This window comes from Marmota flaviventris, chromosome X (genome assembly GCF_047511675.1).
Source record: "Marmota flaviventris isolate mMarFla1 chromosome X, mMarFla1.hap1, whole genome shotgun sequence".
NCBI lineage: Eukaryota > Metazoa > Chordata > Mammalia > Rodentia > Sciuridae > Marmota > Marmota flaviventris.
The window spans coordinates 102,766,286-102,788,258 of record NC_092518.1 but is presented as its reverse complement, the minus strand read 5'-3'; the positions used below and the strand labels follow the sequence as shown (position 1 = coordinate 102,788,258).

The window sequence follows — 21,973 nt, the reverse complement described above, 5'->3', positions numbered from 1 at the left end:
AATGAAGTTTATGGAGAGATGTGAGCTGTTATTTTTAAAATGATTTTGGTTGAAGCCTGAATTTCTCTGGATTATTGAAAAGGAAACAGAGGCCTGTCATTTTAGTAATGATTTCATGACTTGAACACTGTAAATTGTTGCTATGGTCTTTATTATAATTCCTCAGTGAGAGAGCTAGTTTAAGGATGCTTCTTTTTTCCTTCAGAGGGAAGTTGCTGACTCATATGCACAGAATGCCAAAGTGATTGAAAAACAGCTGGAGCGCAAAGGCATGAGCAAGAGGCGACTGCAAGAGCTGGTGAGTGCCATGGGATAGGAAGGCTCTGGCTTCTTTGTTTGGATTTCATCTCTGAACAACTGTCCAGCAGGCAGGGAAATACTTTAGGAAATCTCTTGGGGGTGACCAGTATAGTTGGCTGCTGACTTGCTAACCCTAGCTTGTGGTTGTTGGTATAACCTTCTCTGTAGTAGAGGCTGCAGGGTCCAGGCCCTAAATTATAATACCTGTTATCTAACTAGGATGATATTTTAATCTGCTATTTATGGTCCAAGGTAAGGCATTTAAAGGTGAGAGTTTCTGGATACTCTCCCAGGATGTAATGATGCATGATAGTGTTATTGGCAGTACCTGCATTGGGGTGGTTATTACTTCTTTTTTTTTTTAAAGAGAGAGAATTTTAATATTTATTTTTTAGTTTTTCGGCGGACACAACATCTTTGTTTGTATGTGGTGCTGAGGATCGAACCCTGGGCTGCACACATGCCAGGCCAGCGCGCTACTGCTTGAGCCACATCCCCAGCCCCGGTTATTACTTCTTAAAGCACTGGTAGTTTCCTGTGTTATTCCAGGGTTTGAGCATGCATATCTATATTTGATGGTGCCTACATTTCTCTTTTTTTATAATTGCTTTTAATATTTTATTAAACTCTGACAGTGCTTCATTGATGCCTTATCAAAAGACATATACCATTTTCTTCTAATGACTGATATATATATATATATATATATATATATATATATATATATATATATGACATTGATGGGCCTTTATTTTGTTCATTTATTTATATGTGGTGCTGAAAATCGAACATGCTAGGCAAGCGCTCTATCACTGAGCCACAACACCAGCTCCTGACTGGTATATTTTTGGTTGCTGTTTTACCTTGCAATAGTGGTCTAGAGTAGTCTCAAACTTTATAAGATGAAAAAACCAGTGTTTTCTTTTTAATTGCCAATTTTGTAATTTATAAAATATAAATATTGAATTGACCTCAATTTGTATTATTAAATTATTTCATTTTATTATTACTCTATCAAATTGCTATAAAAGTTTCTTAATGTTTACTCTTGATTTTTGCATGTATGTTGCGTGACTGATTAACAAATAGTTTATGGACTCCAAAATTTAGTAGCACTGTTTTGGAATGGTGTTCTTCCCTATTCTGCCAAGAATAGGATAAGAATAGAATATGCCATGACATTGATTCCCTCAGCCCATGGGAGGTGCTGGGTTCCTGGAATCCCTGCATTCATTATCTTAAGCCACAGCCTTGTATCTCTGCCTGTATTTTGGCTACAAGTACCATTTTTTGAGTGTGCTGTAACATCAGAAGGGTTGGAAAGAAGTTGTACAGACACATAAAGATTTTAGAATCACTTCTGGTTTGTACACTATATGTGTACTAAGGTAGAGGGTTTCTTTTTTTTCCTATCTTTGTATTTTTTTTATTTCCATCTTTTTTATTGGTGTATTATAGTTGCACATAATGATGGGATTTGTTGTTACATATTCATACATGCACACAAAATGACAGTATAGTTTGGCCAATATCACTAAGGGAGAGTGTTTCCAAGTGTTTTCTTCAAATAAGGAAGGAAAAATAAGACTTTTGAATGATATATCAAGGCATACATTTTTTTTTTCCTTTCCAGGCTGAACTGGAAGCCAAGAAAGCTAAAATGAAGGGGACCTTGATTGACAACCAGTTCAAATGACCAAGACTTTTCTCTGAGCCCAGACTGGAGGCAAGCATTTAGATCAAGAAGAAAAATAACTTCTTGATTACATGGACTGGTTTCTGTTTATTCCCTAGGAGGAGTCTTTATTTTGCTTCCGATTGATTCTCTTGCATTCAGTGAGGTCTTTGAGTCCATTTGACCTGATTTCTAGGAGATGAATTTTTCTAAGTCTTTACGTAGGTTTTATGAACTATTTTTTTGTCCATTTGATATAAAATTCTTCAGCTACATAAAAACTTTATGAATAGATTAGTGCTGAGTGTGTCTAGTTTCTAAAATGACTTTTTATTCCTTTTTCAGTTAATAGAATATTGAAAGATTTTTGGAAAAATATTATGGTGTGTCATAGAGAAAAGTAGCATGAATTATATGTAAAATTACAGCAAGTCATATCCTTTTTAAGTGACTCTGTCTCTGGTCTTATAATGGCTCTTAGAATTGGCAATCTTTGTCCTATCAGCAGAGTTCCATTGAAAGTCAAAATCTGCATAAAGTTCTCTTTACTTCAAATATTAAGAGTTATAGGTGAGCCATACCATATCAGACTTTATACTTAAAGAAGGAGAAGCTACAGGGCTGGGTATATTGCTCAGTCATAGAGTGCATGTGAGGCATGTGTGAGGTCTGGGTTCCATCCCCAGCACCACATACGTGTGTACATGCACACACACCCCAAAGTGAAAAGCCAGATTGTGTAGTGAGAGAGTTGGTTAGCTCAGATTTGAATTATAAAAGGATCTTATTAAGTAACCCAAGGGAGCTGCTATCTAGTGAAACAGCTGGGTGTACTGCTTCTCTGTGTGGGTACATGAAATAAATAAAATTTTCTGCTAGGTATTGTTTATTTTACATTTGTTATTTGCAGAGGAATGTTGTGTATATAAATATTTTATGTCATGCTGCTTCAGTGATATCAATATCTGTATATTTGTATTCATATTTTTATCTATTCCCTGTATTACACAGTGTAGGGTCAGAAAGCATGTTAACCTCCTCATATTATCTATAATGGATCACAGTTATTAGCAAGCATCCAAGACTTGTTTGTGAGGTGCTGCTGGGAAATGGTAGAACAGTTTTCTTTGTGTCTTTTCTGATTTTTTTTTTTTTTGTTTTTCTTTCTTTTGGGGGAGGGTACTGAGGATTGAACTCGGGGGCATTCAACCACTGAGCCATATCCCTATCCCTATATTGTATTTTATTAGAGACAGGGTCTCACTGAGTTGCTTAGTGCCTTGCTAAATTGCTGAGGCTGGCTTTGAACTCATGATCCTCCTGCCTCAGCCTCCTGAGCTGCTGGGATTACAGGAGTGCGCCACCGTGCCCGGCCTCTGATTTCTTTGTTGCACAGAAAAGTAGGTTGGAATCAGAGTAGATATAATCTAGCAACAGATATACAAAAGAGGGATGGAGTCCTGAGAAGGCCCAAAATAGGGCTATGTTACCATCTTCCAGGTTATTCTACATTCCATGAGGCTTTTTGCAACTGAGTCTTTCTCTTCACCTCATTTCCTGTCCTTATTCTGAGAAAGAAGTAACAATCACGTGGATAACCTCCTCACAATTTCTAACCTCAACTCCAGACAATGACCTCTACCTTTACTTCACTTTAGTCATAAGCTCCCATGATTACAGCCTGGATATCATCTACACAACCTCTGAAATCCAATATTTTGTTCTCTGATCACAATCATTCACTTCTTCTGAAGCTGTTTTGTTTTTAGATTTGAAGGGTGATTGTTAGTAGTAAATAATGAAAAATAGTAGTAGTAGTAATAGCAAAAATACTCACCACTCTTTATTGAGTATTTACTATGTGTCAGGTGCCAGGGAAAGTACTTTACAGGTATTACCTAAACAACACGATAATTCTTAAAGTTTAGATGTTACTATTCCCATTCTAAAAATGAGTATTCTGACATTCAGAGAGTTTAAGTTTCCTAAGATCCCCTAGTCAGTATGTGGTAAAGACAAAAGTTTGATTTTAAAACTAGAACAGGAAAACTGCTTCTCCTGTGGAATTTTTAAAATATATATTATTAAGATCAGAATGCAATTTCATTTTGAGAAACCAAATAAAGTGCATTATAAAAATTCTTGCATCGAGAACTCCCTATAATAAATCTGTGGTTACATTTCTACATATTTTCTGAAATATTTGTCTTTAGATACTAGTTCTAAACCATTTCAACATCTGGTTCAAGTTATGCATTTTGCTTCTTCTATATGATTGTGAAATGTTATGTCATTAACACCAAGCCACATATGCTCTTCATTATGTTTTATTCTTTTATATTGAAATAATTGTTAAAAAATAACATAGTTCCTCTAATCTGTTAACTCATATTATAGCACATACAGTGTTTTAATGTTAGTACAAAGAGATAAAGAGCCATATTGAAATTTTGGAGGGTCTTGTTCCTTTTTTTTTCTTTTTGCAAAATATCCATTGTGAGAAAAATATTAAAATGTGTGTGAAATATTCCCATTGTAGTAATTGGTGACATTTTTGTAACATAACTTTATTGTTTAAGAGAAATTGAAAAGCTTTTTAAAACCTGGGTTGCCTTGCTAAGGACAATGGCACAAGCCTATAGTCCCCATACTCATGAAGATTGCTTGAGTCTTGGAGTTAAAGGCCAGCTTTGGCAATATGCTGAGACCCCGTTTCAAAAAAATAAAATGAAATAAAAGGCTAGATTGTCTCAACCATTTTAAGGTCTTTAGAACAGTTTCTCTGCTCTTAAATTTTTTTTTTTTTTTTGGTACTGGGGATTGAACCCAGAGGTGCTTTACCACTGAGCTACATCCCCAGCCCTTTTTTATTTTTTATTTTTAGACAGAGTCTTGCTAAGTTGCTGAGGCTAGCCTCTAACTTGCAATCCTCCTGCCTCAGCTTCCTGAGTCACTGGGATTATAGGCCTGCACCACCCGTCCCAGCTGTATCTAATGATTTTAATTTGAATTTCCCTAATGACAAATGATGATGAACATACTGTTTTTTTTATTATGGTAAAAAACCACATAACACAAGCTTAACACCTTACCATTTTAATTATACAGTTTAGTAGTGTTGAGTACATTCACATTTTGTGATTTGGATCTTTTGAACTTTTCCATCTGGTAAATCTGAAACTCTACCCATTAAACAATTCCTACTTTTTCTTTTCCCCCAGTCCCTAGTAACTACCATTATATTTTCTGTTTCTGTGAATTTGACTACTTTAGATAACTCTTATAATTGAAATAATACAGTATTTGTCTTTTTATTTCTGCCTTATTTCACTTAGCATAATGTCTTCAGTGTTCATCCATATTATATCTTGCGGCAAGATCTCCTTCCTTTTTTTTCTCCCTATTTTATTTATTTAGGCTTAAATGTTTTGTAGTACATATAGTTATACATAATAGTGGAGTTCATTTTGACTAATTATACAGGCATGGAATATAATTTGCTCCATTTCAGTCCTCAGTTCTTCCTCTTTCCCTTCTTTCCTTCCTCTCCTTGTTCCCCTTTTGTTTGTTTGTTTGTTTTGGGTACTGGGGATTGAACCCAGGAGCCCTTTACCACTGAGCTACAGCCCCAGCCCTTTTTTATTTTTTATTTTGAGACAAGCTCTTATTAAGTTTCTTAGGGTCTAAGTTGCTGAGAACTTAATGATCCTCTTGTCTCAGCCTTCCATGTCACTAGTATTACAGGTATGTGTCACTACTTGTGTTTTGTTTTGATTTGTTTTTGAATTGGTGCTATACACACACACACAGAGAGAGAGAGAGAGAGAGAGAGAGAGAGAGAGAGACATACACACACAAAGATGGGATACACTGTGATATATTCATATATGTACATAGTATAATTTTGTCAGTTTCGTTCCACATTTTTTTCCTGTTGCTGTCCCCCCTCATTCTCTACTCCACTTCATTCTCTACTCCACTGATCTCCCCTCTATTTTCATGGGATTTGCCCCTATCTTTTTTCCCCTTTGTTCTAGCTTCCACATATGAAAGAAAACTTTTGACCCTTGACTTTCTGGGTGTGGCTTATTTCACTTAGCATCATATTCTCTAGTTCCATCCATTTACTGGCAAATGTTATTATTTCATTCTTTTTTGGGGTACTGGGTATGGAACTCGGGAACACTCAACCACTGAGCCAAATCTCCAGCCCTATTTTGTATTTTATTTAGAGACAGGGTCTCACTGAGTTGCTTAGGGCCTCACTAAGTTGCTGAGGCTGGCTTTGAACTTGAGATCCTCCTACCTCAGCCTCTTGAGCTGCTGGTATTACAGGCGTGTGCCACTGCACCTGGCTATTATTTCATTCTTTGTGGCCGAGGAAAACTCCATTGTATATATCTCCCACATTTTTTAAATTAATTTATCTATTGACAGGCACCTCAGCTGGTGCCGTAACTTGGCTATTGTGAATTATGTTGCTATAGACTTTGATGTGCCTGTTATCGCTATAGTGTACTTTTGGGTGTATACGAAGGAGTGGGATACCTGGGTCATATGATGGTTCTGTTCTTCATCTTTTGAGGAATCTCAATACTGCTTTCCAAAGTGTTTATACTAATTTGTAGTCCCACCAATAATGAATGAATGTACTTTTCCCCCTACATTCTCACCAAGCAAGTATTGTTGTTTGTATTCTTGATTGTCATTCTAAGTGGAGTGAGCTGAAATCTCAGTGTAGTTTTAATTTGCGTTTCCTTGATTACTAGGGACGTTGAACAGTTTTTCCCATATTTATTGGCCATTTGTATTTCTTTTGAAAAGTGTCTGTTTAGTTCTTTTGCCCATTTATTTCTTGTTTTTTTTTTTCCTGGCAATAAGTTTTTTGAGTTCTTTATATATTCTGGATATCAATCCCATCTCTGAGGAGCAGGTGGCAAAGATTTTCTCCCATTCTGTAGGCTCTCTGTATGCATGCCCTTAATTGTTTCCTATGTATGTTATACAGACCTTTTTTAGTTTGATGTCATCCCACTTATCGATTCTTCATTTGATTTCTTGAGCTTTAGGGGTCTTGTTAAAGAAGTTGGTGCCTATGCCAATATGTTGGAGTGTTGACCCTATGTTTTTTTCTAGCAGTTCCAAAGTTTCTGATATAATTGCTAGGCCTTTGATGCGCTTGGATTTGACTTTTGTTCAGGGTGAGAGATGGGACCATATGGGATCATTCTTCTACATATAGACATCCAGATTCCCAGCATCATTGGTTAAAAATGCTATCTTTCCTCCAACATATGTTTTTGTTACATTGTTGAGTATTAGATAGCTGTAAGTGTGTGTGTTTGTCTCTGTGTCTTCTATTCTATCTTCATGCTTGTTTTGATCTAATACCATGCTGCTTTGATACTATAGTTCTGTAGTATAATTTGAGGTCCAGTATTGTGATGCCTCCGGCATCACTCTTCTTGTTCAGGATTGCCTTAGCTATTCTGGGATTCTTATTCTTCCAAAGGAATTTAAGGACTGTTTTTTTTTCTAGTTCTGTGTGGGTTTTTGTTGTTGTTGTTTTGGTACTGGGGATTGAATCCAGAGACACTTTACCACAGAGTTATATCCCCTACCATTTCTTTCTTTTTTTAATTGATTTTAAAAAAATAAATGAAAGCAGAATGCATTACAATTCTTATTACACATATAGAGCACAATTTTTCATATCTCTGGTTGTATATAAAGTATGTTCACATCAAGGTTCGTGTCTTCATACATGTACTTTGGATAATGATGACCATCACATTCCACCATCCTTACTAACCCCTGCCCCCTCCCTTCCCCTCCAACCCCTCTGTCCTATCTAGAGTTTGTCTATTCCTCCCATGCCCCCCCTCCCTACCCCACTATGAGTCAGCCTCCTTATATCAGAGAAAATATTTGGCATTTGTTTTTTGGGGATTGGCTAACTTCATTTAGCATTATCTTCTCCAATGCCATCCATTTACCTGCAAATGCCATGCTTTTATTCTCTTTTATTGCTGAGTAATATTCCATTGTGTATATATGCCACATTATTTTTTATCCATTCATCTACTGAAGGGCATCTAGGTTAGTTCCACAGTTTAACTATTGTGAATTGTGGTGCTATAAACATTGCTGTGGCTGTGTCCCTGTATTATGCTATTTTTAAGTCCTTAGAGTATAGACTGAGTAGAGGGATAGCTGGGTCAAATGGTGGTTCCATTCCCAGATTTCCAAGGAATCTCCATACTGCTTTCCATATTGGCTGCACCAATTTGCAGTCCCACTAGCAATGTATGAGTGTACCTTTTCCCCCACATCCTCGCCAACACTTATTGTTGTTTATCTTCATAACAGCTGCCATTCTGACTTGAGTTAGATGATATCTTAGAGTAGTTTGATTTGCATTTCTCTAATTGCTAGAGATGATGAACATTTTTTCATATATTTGTTGATTGATTGTATTTTTTATGTTGTGACAGAATTTCGACAAGTTGCGCAGGCTGACTTTAAATTTGCAGTCCTCCTTCCTCAGCCTGCCAACTCACTGGGATTGCAGGTGTGTGCTACCACACTCAGCTTGATCATGTTTTCATATGCTTATTGCCTGTTTGTATATATCATTTTCAGGGAAATGTCTATTCAAGTCCTTTACCCATTTTAAATGGGTTATTTAATATTTTTATTATGAGCATATTTTACATGCTAACTTGCCATCTGTATATCTTCTTTGTTCAGATTTTCTATCCATTTCTATTGTTGAGTTTTAAGAACTCTTTATGTAGTCTGGATATCAGTCCTTTATCAGATATGTGATTTGCAATATCACCCAGTCTATAGCTTGGCTTTTCATTCTCTTAATAGTGTAGTGCCTTTCATGACCCAAGTCATACAGATTTTCTTCTGGAAGTTTTACATTTTACATTTAGGTTATAATGTATTTTGAGTTAGTTTTTATAAAATGAGTGACTTGTGTGTCCATTTTTTTTTTTTTTTTTTGCATACAGATGTTCAGTTGTTCCCAAACCATTGGTTGAAAAGACTTGACTTTCTCTACTCACTTGCTTTTAGACTTTTATCAAAAATAAATTTGTTTTTAGACTTTTTATCCTTTTACTGATAACTTTTTTTTTTGTTCTGTGATCAAACACAGGGCCTCACACATCCTAAACATGCACCCTCCTGCTGATATATACCCTGAATCCCCTTTACATTTTTTTTTTTTTTTGAGATAGTGAATTGCTATGTTGCCCAAGCTGTTCTAGGACTCCTAGGCTCAAGAGATCCTCCTACATTAGCCTCCTGAGTAGCTGGGATAACAGGCATGGGCTACTGCACTTGGTTATTATACACAATGTCTTGATTTGATTATGGTAGATTTACAGTTAAAATTTTTTAAAAATATTTTTTAGTTGTTGATGGACATTTATTTTATTTTATTTATATGTGGTACTGAGAATCAAACCCTTTGCCTCACACATGGTAGGCAAGTGCTCTACCACTGAGCCATGACCCTAGCCCTGTAGTTAAAATTTTGACATCAGGTAGCATGATTCTTCCCACTTTGTTCTTTTTTTGGAATTATTTTTGGCTACTCTAATTTTTTGCCTTTCCATATAAATTTTAGAATCAGCATGTTGGTATATTGTGTTCTTTCTGATTGATTTTGTGAAGTCTAAAGAGTACATTGGGGAGAATTGACATTTTAATAATATTGAATCTCCTGATCTATGAACATGATGTATCTCTACGTTTTATTTAGGTCTTTGATTTCTTTCATAAGTGATTTGTAGTTTTTCATGTTCAGATCCTGCACATACTGTTCAAATTTATACTGGGTATTTCATTTTTTCTGGTGCTATTGTAAATCTTACCTCTTTTTAATACTATGGCTATAACATTCATCCTGTAGCCTCTCAATTTAGAATCAGTCCTGTAGTGTGTTTTCATTGATTTTTTTGGTTTTTAACCCAGATAGTTAAGTGGCCAGGTCTTGTAAATGAGTAGATGTTTGACTCCATGAATTGATGTTTCCAGTTCCCAGATGGGTTCTCATCACTGTTAGTCAGCCCATTATATTTTAGGTCAGCAACTCTCCTGTTTACCTATTTCCTCAAACCTTTCCTGCAAGCCTTCTATCTCAGAAGATGCCGTCCCTCCCCCAAACACCAAGAACATAGGGGCATACTTGGTTGTACCTATCCTTTTGTCCTTGCAGTCTTACGGGAAAAGATACCCTCTTTCTTGCTCAAGGCCAATCCACTACATTTTAGTCATTCAGCTAAGATATTAAGTATCTGTTGTGGGTCAGTTATTACACTAGGAACTGGGGAGATGGTAGAGAACAAAGCAGCTCATATTTTGAGGGCAGGGGTGATCAACAAATAAATGAACTAGAAAAAATATTAGATAAAATAGTGTGATATCAGGCTGGGGTTAGGGCTCAGTGGTAGAGTGCTTGCCTAGCATGTGCAAGGCCGTGGGTTCGATCCTCAGCACCACATAAAAATAAATAAAATAAAGGTGTTGTGCCCGATTACAACTAAAAAAGTAAATATTAAAAAAATAGTGTGATGTCCTGGCCAGATGTGGTAGTAGCGCACACCTTAATCTCAAAAACTCAGGAACCTGAGGCAGGAGTATCTCAAGTTCAAGGCCAGCCTGGGCAACTTAGCAAGACTCTGTGTCAAAAATTTAAGAAACAAGGGCTGGGTATGTAACTTAGTGGTAAAGCACCCCAGGTTCAATCCCTAAGTACAAAAAAAGTTATACACACACACTGTGATGTGATGGAGAATGATGGGTAATTCAGGGATGGGCATTGAAGAGGGGCCTGGTACCAAAACCGGGGGTGGGGGGAGAAGCAAGTGTTTTATATCAGTAAGGTGTAATTAATAAATCAGAAACTACACTGAATTTTATTTTTTGCAGTGCTAGGGATTAAGCACAGGGTCTCTACCACTGAGTTACCTCCCCACCCTACATTCCAAATTTTAACATGAGGAACTAAGTATTCAGGTGATGGAAGAGCTGAGAAGCTAAGGAGGCAGGTGGTGAATTAACCCAGAGATATGGCAACAGCAGAAAGGTTCACTTCTAGGGCAGGAGGGAAAAAAGCAGAAGGTAGCATTACTCAAGTTCAGAATCTGGGACTACCCAGAAGAATCAGGAAGGCAGGCCCAACAGGAGCTTGGTCCATGGAGGGAGCACCAATCCAATGGGAGCCGAAGAGGAGATACAGTCTCTTCTGGAGACTATACTCAAAGCATGATGCTTCAAACAGGGAAAGGAAAGGAAATACTCGTGATTTCCCTCCTGCTCTCTAATCTGTCAATGATGTCCATTGGCCAAACCTATCAAATCAAAGTCAAGCCAGGCACAGTGTTGCATGCCTGTAATCCCAACAATTCAGCAATATGAGGCAGAGGATCACAAATTGAGGACCAGTTTCCATAATTTATTCCTGACTCAAAATTTAAAAGAAGGATTAGGGAGGGCTGGGATTGTGGCCCAGTGGTAAAGCACTTACCTAGCACATGTGAGGCACTGGTTTCATCCTCAGCATCACATAAAAAGAAATAAACAAAAGGGGAAAAAAAGAAGAAAAGAAGGACTAGGGAGGTAGTTCAGGGGAGGAACTCTCCTGGGTTTGATCCCAGTACCTACCACCCCCCCCACACACACACACACAAAGGCCAGAGTTGAGAAAGAAAGGAGCCTGGGAAATGTTATCATCTACTATACTTAGCAGAGCAGAGGAAGAAGGGAATGGGTCTGAGAGCAAATAGACAAATGACCAGCCATGTTTAAAGGAAGAGGAAATGATCATCTGCCAAATGCCACAAATAAGAAAGATGAGAATATAGAAATGTTCTTTGCATTTAGCAATGACATGGTTGGTGACCTCAACAAGAGCAATTTGAATAGAGAGGCAAGAGCAAAAGATTGACAGGAGTGTGTTCAAGAGAGAGTAGGCAAAGAAGAATTTGAAGCAGTGAATAAAGACAATTCCCCCACCCCTTTTTTTGGAGTTTCACTGTGAGAGGGAAGGAGAGAAATGGGGTGGTATGTGGAGGGAGAAGTGAGATTTACAGTAGATATTTTCAAGATGGAGAAAAAAACAGCATTTTTGAATACTGATAAAGGAAAAAGCCAAGACAAGTAAAAATAATGCAGGAGAGAGGATTACTAGAGTGATGAGTATGGAGGAGGGGATGGAATCTGGTACTGAGTGGTACAATAATAGGATTTATAGAAAGTCAGTTGGGGCTGGGAGTGTCCTCAGTGTAGAGCACTTGCATAGCATGTGTGAAGCCCCACGTTCTAACCCCAGCCCTGCAAAAAAGGAAGGGAGGGAAAGAGGAAGAAAGAGAAAGAGAGAAAGAAACTCAGTAACACATTTGGAAAAGACTATAAAAGTCATGCACTCTAACCTTTGCCTGCATGCAGGAATTTCCTGTTCAGCTTCCCAGATACATATCATTCCAGTCTTTGCTTGAAAATTTCCAGTGATGGTAAACTTAGACTTTCCCAAAGCAGCCATTTCCATTTTAAGACAGATACAATTATTAGAATTTTTTTTCCTTTTCAAAACAACCAGATGCCTTGTTCTGGATTGGATTATGGTTTGGGCAAACAAACTGTCAAGGTCATTTTAGAGTCAATTGGGAAAATGTAAATATGGGGTATTAGATGAAAAGAAAATTTATTAAAATGGTAGGGATTGTTGACTGAAAAAAGCATCTTGTAGGACAGTATGTACAGTAATATTAATATATATATATATATATATATATATATATATATATATATATACACACACACACTTATTTTTGTATATACATACAGAAGGAAAGAGGGAGAGGGAAGGCAGGGAGAGAGGTTGGAGGAAAGTGGTAGAGATCCAAACAGACAGGCATTAAGATGATAAAATCAGTGGTCTCTGGGCAGTGAGTGTGTGGCATTGAGTTCCAGAAGAATGTCAATGAACAAATAGTTATTAAACTGTTTCAGAGAATAGAAAAAGATAACTTTCTCCTGTATATGAAAATAGAATAGCTAGGTGAGGTGGTGTCAGCCTGTAATCAAAAGCTGTAAAGTGTCAGACTGAGGCTGAGGCAGGAGAATTGCAAGTTTGAGGCCAGCCTCAGAAATTTAGGCAGACCCTAAGCAAGTTAGCAAGATCCAGTCTCAAACAAAAAGGACCAGGGATGTAGCTCAGTGGTAGAGCACCCCTTGATTCAATCCCTAGTACCAAAAAAAAAAAAAGAAAGCTTACCTCCTTATATTGGAAATGAGGTAAAGATTCCCTTTATTACCATCATATTGGGAGTCCTAGCCAGTACAATAAGAGAAGAAAAAGAAACAAAAAGTTTAAAGCTTGGAAAGGAAGAAACAATGCTATCATTGTTTGTAGAAAATATGAGTGTGGTGTGTGGGTATGGTAGTGCTTGCCTGTGATCCCAGTTACTGGGAGGCTAAGGCAGAAGGATCACAAGTTTGAGGCCAATTTCAGTAACTTAATGAGACCCTGTCTCAAAAAAGGCTGGAAGTCGGGTTGGGGGGCACCTAGAATGTAGCTCAGAGATAGAATGCTTGCTTAGCATGTGCAAGGCCCTGTGTTGAAACCCAGTACCAAAAAAAAAAAAAAAAAAAAAAAAAAAACATGATTATGTATATAGAATATCTAAAATAACTGAAGAATAAATATATAAATTGACAAATGAACATGGAAAGGTTGCTAGACATGTGGTCGGTATAGAAAATCAGTTCTGTTTCTGTATATAAGCACCCATCAATTGGAAACTTAAAATTTAGAAATATATTGGGCTGGGGTGTAGCTCAGTGGTTGAAGGCTTGTCTAGCATGCATGAGGCCCTGGGTTTCATCCCCAGAACTGTAAAAATAAATAAAAACCAATAATAATAATATTATAAATCATTATAATAGCATAAAACATATCTAGAGATAAATATAGGGAAAATGCATGGTACCTTTACATAGTAAATTATAAAGCATTATAGAGAACTTTTTTTTTTTAGAGAATTTTTTAATATTTATTTTTTAGTTTTTGGCGGACACAACATCTTTTGTGGTGCTGAGGATCGAACCGGGGCCGCACACATGCCAGGCGAGTGCGCTACCGCTTGAGCCACATCCCCAGCCCCCAGGCTTTGTGTGTGTGTGTGTGTGGTGCTGGGGATTGAACCCATGCCCTTGTGCATGCAAGACAACCACTCTATCAACTGAGGTGTATCCCCAGCCCCAAGAGAAAACTTAAAACCAAAGTAAATTAAGTGATATACTGTGTTCATGGATTAGAAGACACAATAGCTTTAAAGTGTTAGTTCTTGCCTAGTACGGTGGCACATGCCTATAATCCCAGTGGCTGAGGCAGGAGGATCACAAGTTCAAGGCCAGCCTCAGCAATGGTGAGGTGCTAAGCAACTCAGTGAGACCCTGTCTCTAAATAAAATACAATACTGGGCTGGGGATGTGGTTCAGTGGTTGAGTGCCCCTGAGTTCAATCCCTGGTGCCAAAAAGAAAAAAAAAATAAAGTGTCAGTTCTCTACAAACTGCTGTATAGATCCAATGAGATCTCAGTCAAAATTCCAACAGTTGTGTGTGCAGAGGGGTTACTGGGTGGCAGAGGCATAGGGGACTTCCCAAACTAATTTAAATTTATACAGAAATGGAAAAGGCTAAGAATAGCCAAGACGCTAAAAGAACAAGATGAGAGGACTTCTTCTACTAGATATTTTCTTATCATATATTGAAAGTAATTATAACAGTGTGGTATTAGCCCAGTGATAGACAAATAGACCAGTGAAACAGAATAGAGTCCAGAAACAGGCCTACACATATACAGTCACCAAATATACAACAGAGGCACCAGTGCTGTTCAGTAGGGAAAAGATTTTTTCTAATAAATTTTGCTAGAGAAAGTATCTGTTCATATGGCAAAAGGAAAACTTGACCTCCTACTTCACATCATCCACAAGAGTAAATTGCAGGTATATCATAGACTTAAATGTGGAAGGTAAAATGGTAAAGCTTCTAGAAAATAACAAAATATTTTCATTATCTTTGGGAAACTGAAGACCTTTTAATCAAAGCACAAAAGCAGGGCTGGGATTGTGGCTCAGAGGTAGAGCTCTCGCCTAGCATTCATGAGGCACTGGGTTCGATCCTCAGTACCACATTAAAAAAAATAAAGGTATTGTATCCACCTATAACTAAAAACAAATAAATAAATATTTTTTTAAAAGCAGTAACCATAAAAGAAAAGATGGATACATCTAACTGTATTAAAATTAAGATCTTCTGTTCATCAAAGGACCCTATGAAGAGGGTGAAAAAGCAAACCACAGCATAGGTAAAAATATATGTAATATAATACAGAAAAATGGCAAAGAAGTTGTATCTAAAATATTCAAAAAAATTCCTAAGTCATCTTTTTTAAATATTGTTTTAGTTGTTGATGGACCTTTATTTTATTTTTATTAATATGCGGTGCTGAGGATCAAACCCAGTGCCTCACACATGCTAGGCAAGCTCTCTACCACTGAGCCACAACCCCAGCCCCCCAAGTCATCTTTTTTAAAAATATTTTTTTTAGTGGTAGATGGACACAGTACTTTTATTTTATTTATTTATTTGTATGTGTTGCTGAGAATCAAACCCAGTGCCTTAGGCATGCTAGGCAAGTGCTCTACCACTGAGCCACAACCCCAGCCCCTCCTAAGTCATCTTTTATTAGAAAATGGATAGTTTGACTTTGGACTCTTTGGGGACAGTTCAGGCCCAGGTCCTTGGACATAGGGATACTGAAAGGATAGCAGTGCCAGTTACAGTTGGCCCTTTGTATCTACAGGTCCCACATTTGTGGCTTCAATCAAACATATATTCAGGGGGAAAATGGAATATAATGGCACACCTATAATGTCAGCTACTCACAAGGCTGAGACAAGAGGATGGTAAGTTCAAGGCCAGCCTGGGAATCTTGGCAAGACCCTGTTTCAAAAATATAAAAAGGGCTGGGCAAGTAGCTCAGTGGTAGAACACCCCTGGGTTCAGTCCCCATTATTGAAAAGAAAACATGTCGGTCCTGAACAAGTACAGACTTTTCTTGTCATTATTCCCTAAACAATATTTGGTATTTTAAATAATTAGAGATTATTTAAAGCATATGGGAAGATGTACATAGGTTATATAAAAATGCTACACCATTTTATATAAGGGACTGGAGCATTTGTGTATTTTGGTATCCAAGGAGAGTCCTGGAACCTATACCCTATGGATTTCAAGGGAAGACTATTCTTTTTGTCTCTAGTAGTAGGGCCAGAGTGAGGAGGGGATTTGGAAAAGTGGGACTTTGAAAGAAATTTATGGTATAAAGACTCAAATTGAAGGTTTTTCTCTCAGAAGGACAAGAGGGAGAAGATGGCCAAAGCACATTACACCCTCCATTGTAGCATCTCTTTGGAGGAAGGATGCACTCTGTAAAGTCTACAAGTCCGTTCTCAGTCTCAGCTTGTTCCTGCCAGCTCAGCCCTAATTCTCAACTGAGCAGGAGAAATGCACTCAAGGAATACCCTTGCCTTTCCTCCAAGGAGGCTTCCAGGCTGGAGAACCTTCTTGGTCTCCACTTGTTCATTCATTCTGACCTTAATGCATACTGTGATTTCCCTGAGTTTACTCCACACTGGTCTCCTCCCTGCCAGGGATATTCCCACCTTAGGGCACTTTACCACTCAGCTATATCCCCATCCCATTTTAATATTGAAATAGCATCTTGCTAAGTGCTTAAGGCCTTGCTAAATTGCTGAGGCTGGCTTCAAACTAGTGATCCTCCTGCCTCAGCTTCCTCAGTAGCTGGGATTAGAGGTGTGAATCACCATACCTGGCTTCCCTTGGGTATTTGCATGAGCTCCTCCCTCAATTCCTTCAGGTCTTGATGTTCTTTAAGAAAATGCCCTTTTTATATTGATTGTATTGGTTACATACATGTCAAAACTGATCAAATTTTATATTTCAAATATAAACATTTTATTGTACTTCAATTTTACCTCAAAAAAGCTATGGAAAAAAAAGAGAGAAAATATCATTTTCTCAGGGACTTTGCTGACCATTGTATCTAAATTTCATCACCACTCCATACTTCCTGTCCCCTTCCTTAGTTTAGATTCCTCATAAATCCTTATATATTTTTTTCATCATTTTATTTAATAGCTTGTATTCCCAGTGTAATGAAAGCTCAAAGTTCAGTAAGGACAGGGATTTGGGGGTCACCCATGCATCCCAGAGCCTAGTAGAGTTCCTGGCAATGTAGTAGATGCTCAATAAATATTAGTTGATGCTTTTTTGTAGTGTTAGGGATGGAACCCACTGCCTCGTGCATTCTAGGCAAGTGCTGTACTACCGAGGTACACTCCCAGTCCTCAATAAATATCAGTTGAATGAATTAATTGAGTAAACATTTACTGAGTGCTGAGTAGGTGGCAACCAGTGCTGGACACTGAAAGAATGTATGATAGAGTAAGATGCAGGCCTGGAGGAGAAGAGTTTGAAGGTTCCTTGTGGGAGGCCAACCTTACGGGTGACTGAGTTACACTCCCCGGCTGGGTGCTGAGGTGCTCAGTCACAGAAATGGGTGTGTCTTGCTACAGCCCCATGGGTGAAGCTATGCTCACCTGTTCCTTTGTAATATAACCCCTTGCCCTGTTTAGGATAGAATCTTCCATGGAAGTGCCTTGTGTGTGTCCCCTCCTCTTACTGTGCCCTTGGGTGTGGCCTACCCAGGTATCAGTCAACCTGCTGACAGTGGACATCATGAAGATACTCAGCCCCCTGAAACCTGACCCCTTGCCTCTTTTGAATAGCTTCTCCTCAATAAAAGGGGTCAGCGCATGCTTTCGCTCTCTCTCTTTCTGCGGACCCTTAAGGTCAGAGGAGCCATCACAGCGACCCCAAAGAAAAAGGTATTTGTGTCTCTTGTGTGGTTATTTCGTGCAGCCCAGTTAGTCCAGTTTAACTAGAGTGACCCCTAAGCCTTTTAGTCGTGAGAACAGAAACCCGGCAGTTCCTAGCACACAGACATGATAATAATTGAGATAGAAATGCTAGTTACCATGGTTTGATCAGTGCATATTGAATACATGTATCAAATCATCACAGTATACCATATAAATACGTTCAACTATTTTATGTCAATTAAAACATTTTAAAAGAAAAAGAGGAGTCAGGCATGGTGGTGTGCACCTGTAATGCCAGTGACTCTAGAGGTTGAGTCAGGAGGATAACAAGTTCAAGGTCAGCCCCAGCAACTTAGAAATACCCTGTCTCCAAAAAAAAGGGGTGGGGTGAGGTGGGGAGGGGGCTGGGGATGTAACTCAGTGGAAACGCACCCCTGGGCAAAAGAAAGATGCAGGCCTAGGTCTTGCCCTTGGGAAGCATATGGTCTCTGTAAGAAGAGACTGATGAAGAAACAGGTCTGTATGGTCCTGCTGTTCTGATGCCCTGGACAGAGAGACCCCACTTGCCTGATTCCAGTGCTCCTGCAGTTTCTGATGTGAGACTTGCTCACAGCTCTTTGGTTTCCAGGCTTCACAGTGGGAGTTGAATGGCATACCCATAACAGAAATGATTCCTCTGCTCCTGTTTGGCTTCTTTGATCCTGGGCCTAAGAAAGGAGTCCCTGAAACCTTTGACTTTTGCTCTTGAACCCCAGAACCCTGGTGCACTCTGGAGCTCAGTCCCAGGCTCCTGCACTTACATCATGGAACTCATCATAACATGATGAACTTGCCCATTGACCACTCTGGAACATAAGCATCTTGAAGGCAGAGACCACATCTGTCCTTTTCACTGCTCTGTTGCTGATAACTAAGTCCCTGGATCACACTAACTACAGAGCATCGTGGTTCAGAGTGTGGGGTGCTGTAGACCAGACTGCCTGAGTTTGAATCTCTGAATCCCAGCTCTGCCACTTATATCTTTTTTTCTTTTAAATATTTTAGTTGTAGTTGGACACAATGCCTTTATTTTTTAAAATTTATTTTTATGTCGTGCTAAGGATCGAACCCAGGGCCTCACACATGCTAGGCAAGCGCTCTACCACTGAGACCTAGCCCAGCCTTCTGCCACTTATATCTGTATAACTCAAGACAAGTTGTTAAATCTCTCTTCTGCTTCAGGATCTTTGTGTGAGAAATAGAGATAATAGTAGTGCCCATCTGATTGTGGTATTGTGAGAATTAAGAGTTGATATTCATAACATGCTTGGAACAGCACCTGGCATATAGGTATTTGGTAAGGAGACTCATGCCAAATACTATTCGTTGCCAGGTGCAGTGGTGCATGCCTCTAATCCCAGTGACTCTGGAGGCTGAGGCACGAGGAGCACAAGTTAGAAGCCAGCCTCAGCAACTTAGTGAGTATCGGAGCAACTTGAGAAGACCCTGCCCCCCACACAAAAATTAAAATGGGGCTAGGGATGTGGCTCAGTGATTAAGCACCCCTGGGTTCAATCCCTGGTACCAAAAATAAAATGAATACTATCTGTTGATTGAATGAAAGAACTACAAAGGTATTGCCCCACCTATCCTGAGCTCAGGTGTGACTCTTTTTGCTGCTGAGCACTCTTGGAACAGCTCAAATCTACTGAATTTCTGGTGGGGTAGTACAGACTTCAGTGAAGCCTCTCACTAAATTTCCCTGAGTGTTTCCATCTCTGTCCTCTTGTATCCTTTCTGACTGAACTTCTAGTTCTCACCTGGGGCAGTGCTTAAAGAGCCCCTTGTCTTCACCAGGTTCCAGTTGCTCTCCGGGAGTTTGATTTCCCTTTCTCCATTTTTGTCCTTTAAGTATGCGTCATGCCCTGTGTACTCATGCACATGTTCTATCTATCCATCTCTCTCTCTCTCTCTCTGGTGCTGGGGATCAAACCCAAGGCCTTGCACATGCTAAGCACACTCTCTACCACTGAGTTACACCCTAGCCCCTGCCCTGCTCTCTTAAACTTATAGCTTATCTTCTCCAGGCCAGGGTTGGGGTAGCCCAGTAGAAACTTCATCTGGGTGCAATAGGAATTGGCATGGGCATGATATGTTGGGGAAAATTCAAGAGCACAAATAATAGAATTCAAAGCCAGGGCATTCTGAGCTTCAGCTGTTGAGAGTAGCCTCTAAGCAGAGGAGATGGTGAGTGAAGTAGGACTAGCCTAACACAGAGGTGCTTTCTTTGGTTTTTAAGGATAGGCCTATGACTTTTTTTAAAATAAATATTTTTTGTTTTGTTTTTAGTGGTAGGGATTGAACCCAGGGCCTCATGTTTGCTAGGTAAGTGCTCTACCCCTGTGGTACATCCCCAATCCTAAATTTTTATTTTTAATTGACAATAGTATTAGCATATATTTATAGGGGGTAGTGTGACTTTTTTATTTGTTCTTTTTATATATACAAGGCAGTAGAATATATTTTGACATACATACATGGAATATAACTTATTCTAATTAGGATCCCATTCTTGTGGTTGAACATGATGTGCAGTTACACTGGTCGTGTGAGCATATATGAACATAGGAAAGTTATGTCCTATTCATTCTACTGTCTTTCCTATTCCCATCCTCCTCTCTTCCCTTCATTCTCCTTTGTCTAATCCAATGAACTATCCCCCCCCACTTGTTGTGGATTAGCATCCAAATATCAGTGAGAATATTTGGCCTTTGGTTACATGTATGCAATGTGTAATGATCAGACCAGGGTAATTTGTAATTTGTATATCCGTCACATCCAAGATTTACCATTTGTTTGTATTGGGAACATTCAGAATTCTCTCCACTGCCTATTTCAACAGAGGCTCTTAAGCTTGGTTCCATGGGGTTCAGGGATAAACATCAGGGAATTCCCAAACCCCTTGAAATTAAACATGTCTAGTGTGTATATGAACAGATGGAACATTTTTCTGGGGAGAGGATGCATTGATCACTTGATTTGGGTGGGGCATAAAGAAAGAATGTTTAGGAATCATTGGTTGAGTCCTCAGAATGTGAGAGGCATCATAGTATTATGGGAATTTGCACCCATACCAGCAGATTGCCTTAGTTTATGTCACCTGCTGACTGTAATTTTAGGTACATCCTTTTACCTCTTTGTACATCAGTGTCCTCATCTATAAAATGGGGATCATAGAAGTACTCCTTTATAGGATTTTTTTTTTGTACTGGGGATTGACAATACTCAGGGGCACTCAACCACCGAGCCACATCCCCAGCCCTATTTTGTGTTTTATTTAGAGACAGGATTTCACTGAGTTGCTTAGCACCTCACATCTGCTGAGGCTGGCTTTGAACTCATGATCGTCCTGCCTCAGCCTCCAGAGCTGCTGGGATTACAGGCGTGCACCACCACTCTGACCTTTATAGGATTCTTGAGAGGTAAAAATGAGGTAATAAGCACATAGCCCTGAGTATATTGCATGGAACATGATAAAGTAGGTATTATCTTCAAAGATTCAGAAGATCACTGGTACGTGTGTGTGTGTGTGTGTGTGTGTGTGTGTGTGTGTGTGTGTTTGTTTCTGGGATTCTGAGATTGGGGTGGGGAATAATAGTTGGAGCTTCTGGAATTAGGCCTAGAGGTCTGGCAGGGTTGGTGGGAAAGAGCTGTAAAATTATACTTCCTTCAAGTAATACACTTATGGAAGCTGTGCATATCCCCATCTCTCCTCCAAAAGTGGTCTGGAAGCAGGACTGACTCCCCCTATATCTAGAGTGATTTTAGGATGCAATGAGGTAATAACTTCTGAATAGTTCCCCTACAAGTCTACCATCTTCTGTGTCCTAAAATTTCTCTAATTAGAGTCGCTAATAGCTTAAGCAACAGCATTTGTTGACACGTAAGCTCAGTGGCAAATCTGGACAGGGAAGTGGGGTGAGGCCCTTCACCACTATTGACTTTGTTCCTGAATTAGATATTTCCTTTCTT

At 38.9% G+C, this 21,973-nt stretch overlaps 1 protein-coding gene across 4 annotated transcripts in view; it reads left to right on the top strand.

Moving 5' to 3' along the window:
* Positions 1-21,973, top strand: part of Steep1 (STING1 ER exit protein 1) — an 81,708-nt gene that overhangs the window by 20,869 nt on the left and 38,866 nt on the right. The window contains exons 6-9 of one of the 4 annotated variants that reach the window (XR_011705733.1): positions 206-298; positions 1,934-2,026; positions 15,862-15,964; positions 17,717-17,966. Coding sequence is in view for 2 of the 4 variants with exons in the window: in XM_071606821.1 (XP_071462922.1) it covers positions 206-298; positions 1,934-1,996 (156 nt within the window). In the remaining 2 variants the exon portion in view is untranslated. Of the gene's footprint in view, positions 1-205; positions 299-1,933; positions 2,870-15,861; positions 15,965-17,716; positions 17,967-21,973 lie in introns of those variants that run through there. The other 3 variants (XR_011705734.1, XM_071606821.1, XM_027932404.2) reach the window with 3 other exon arrangements.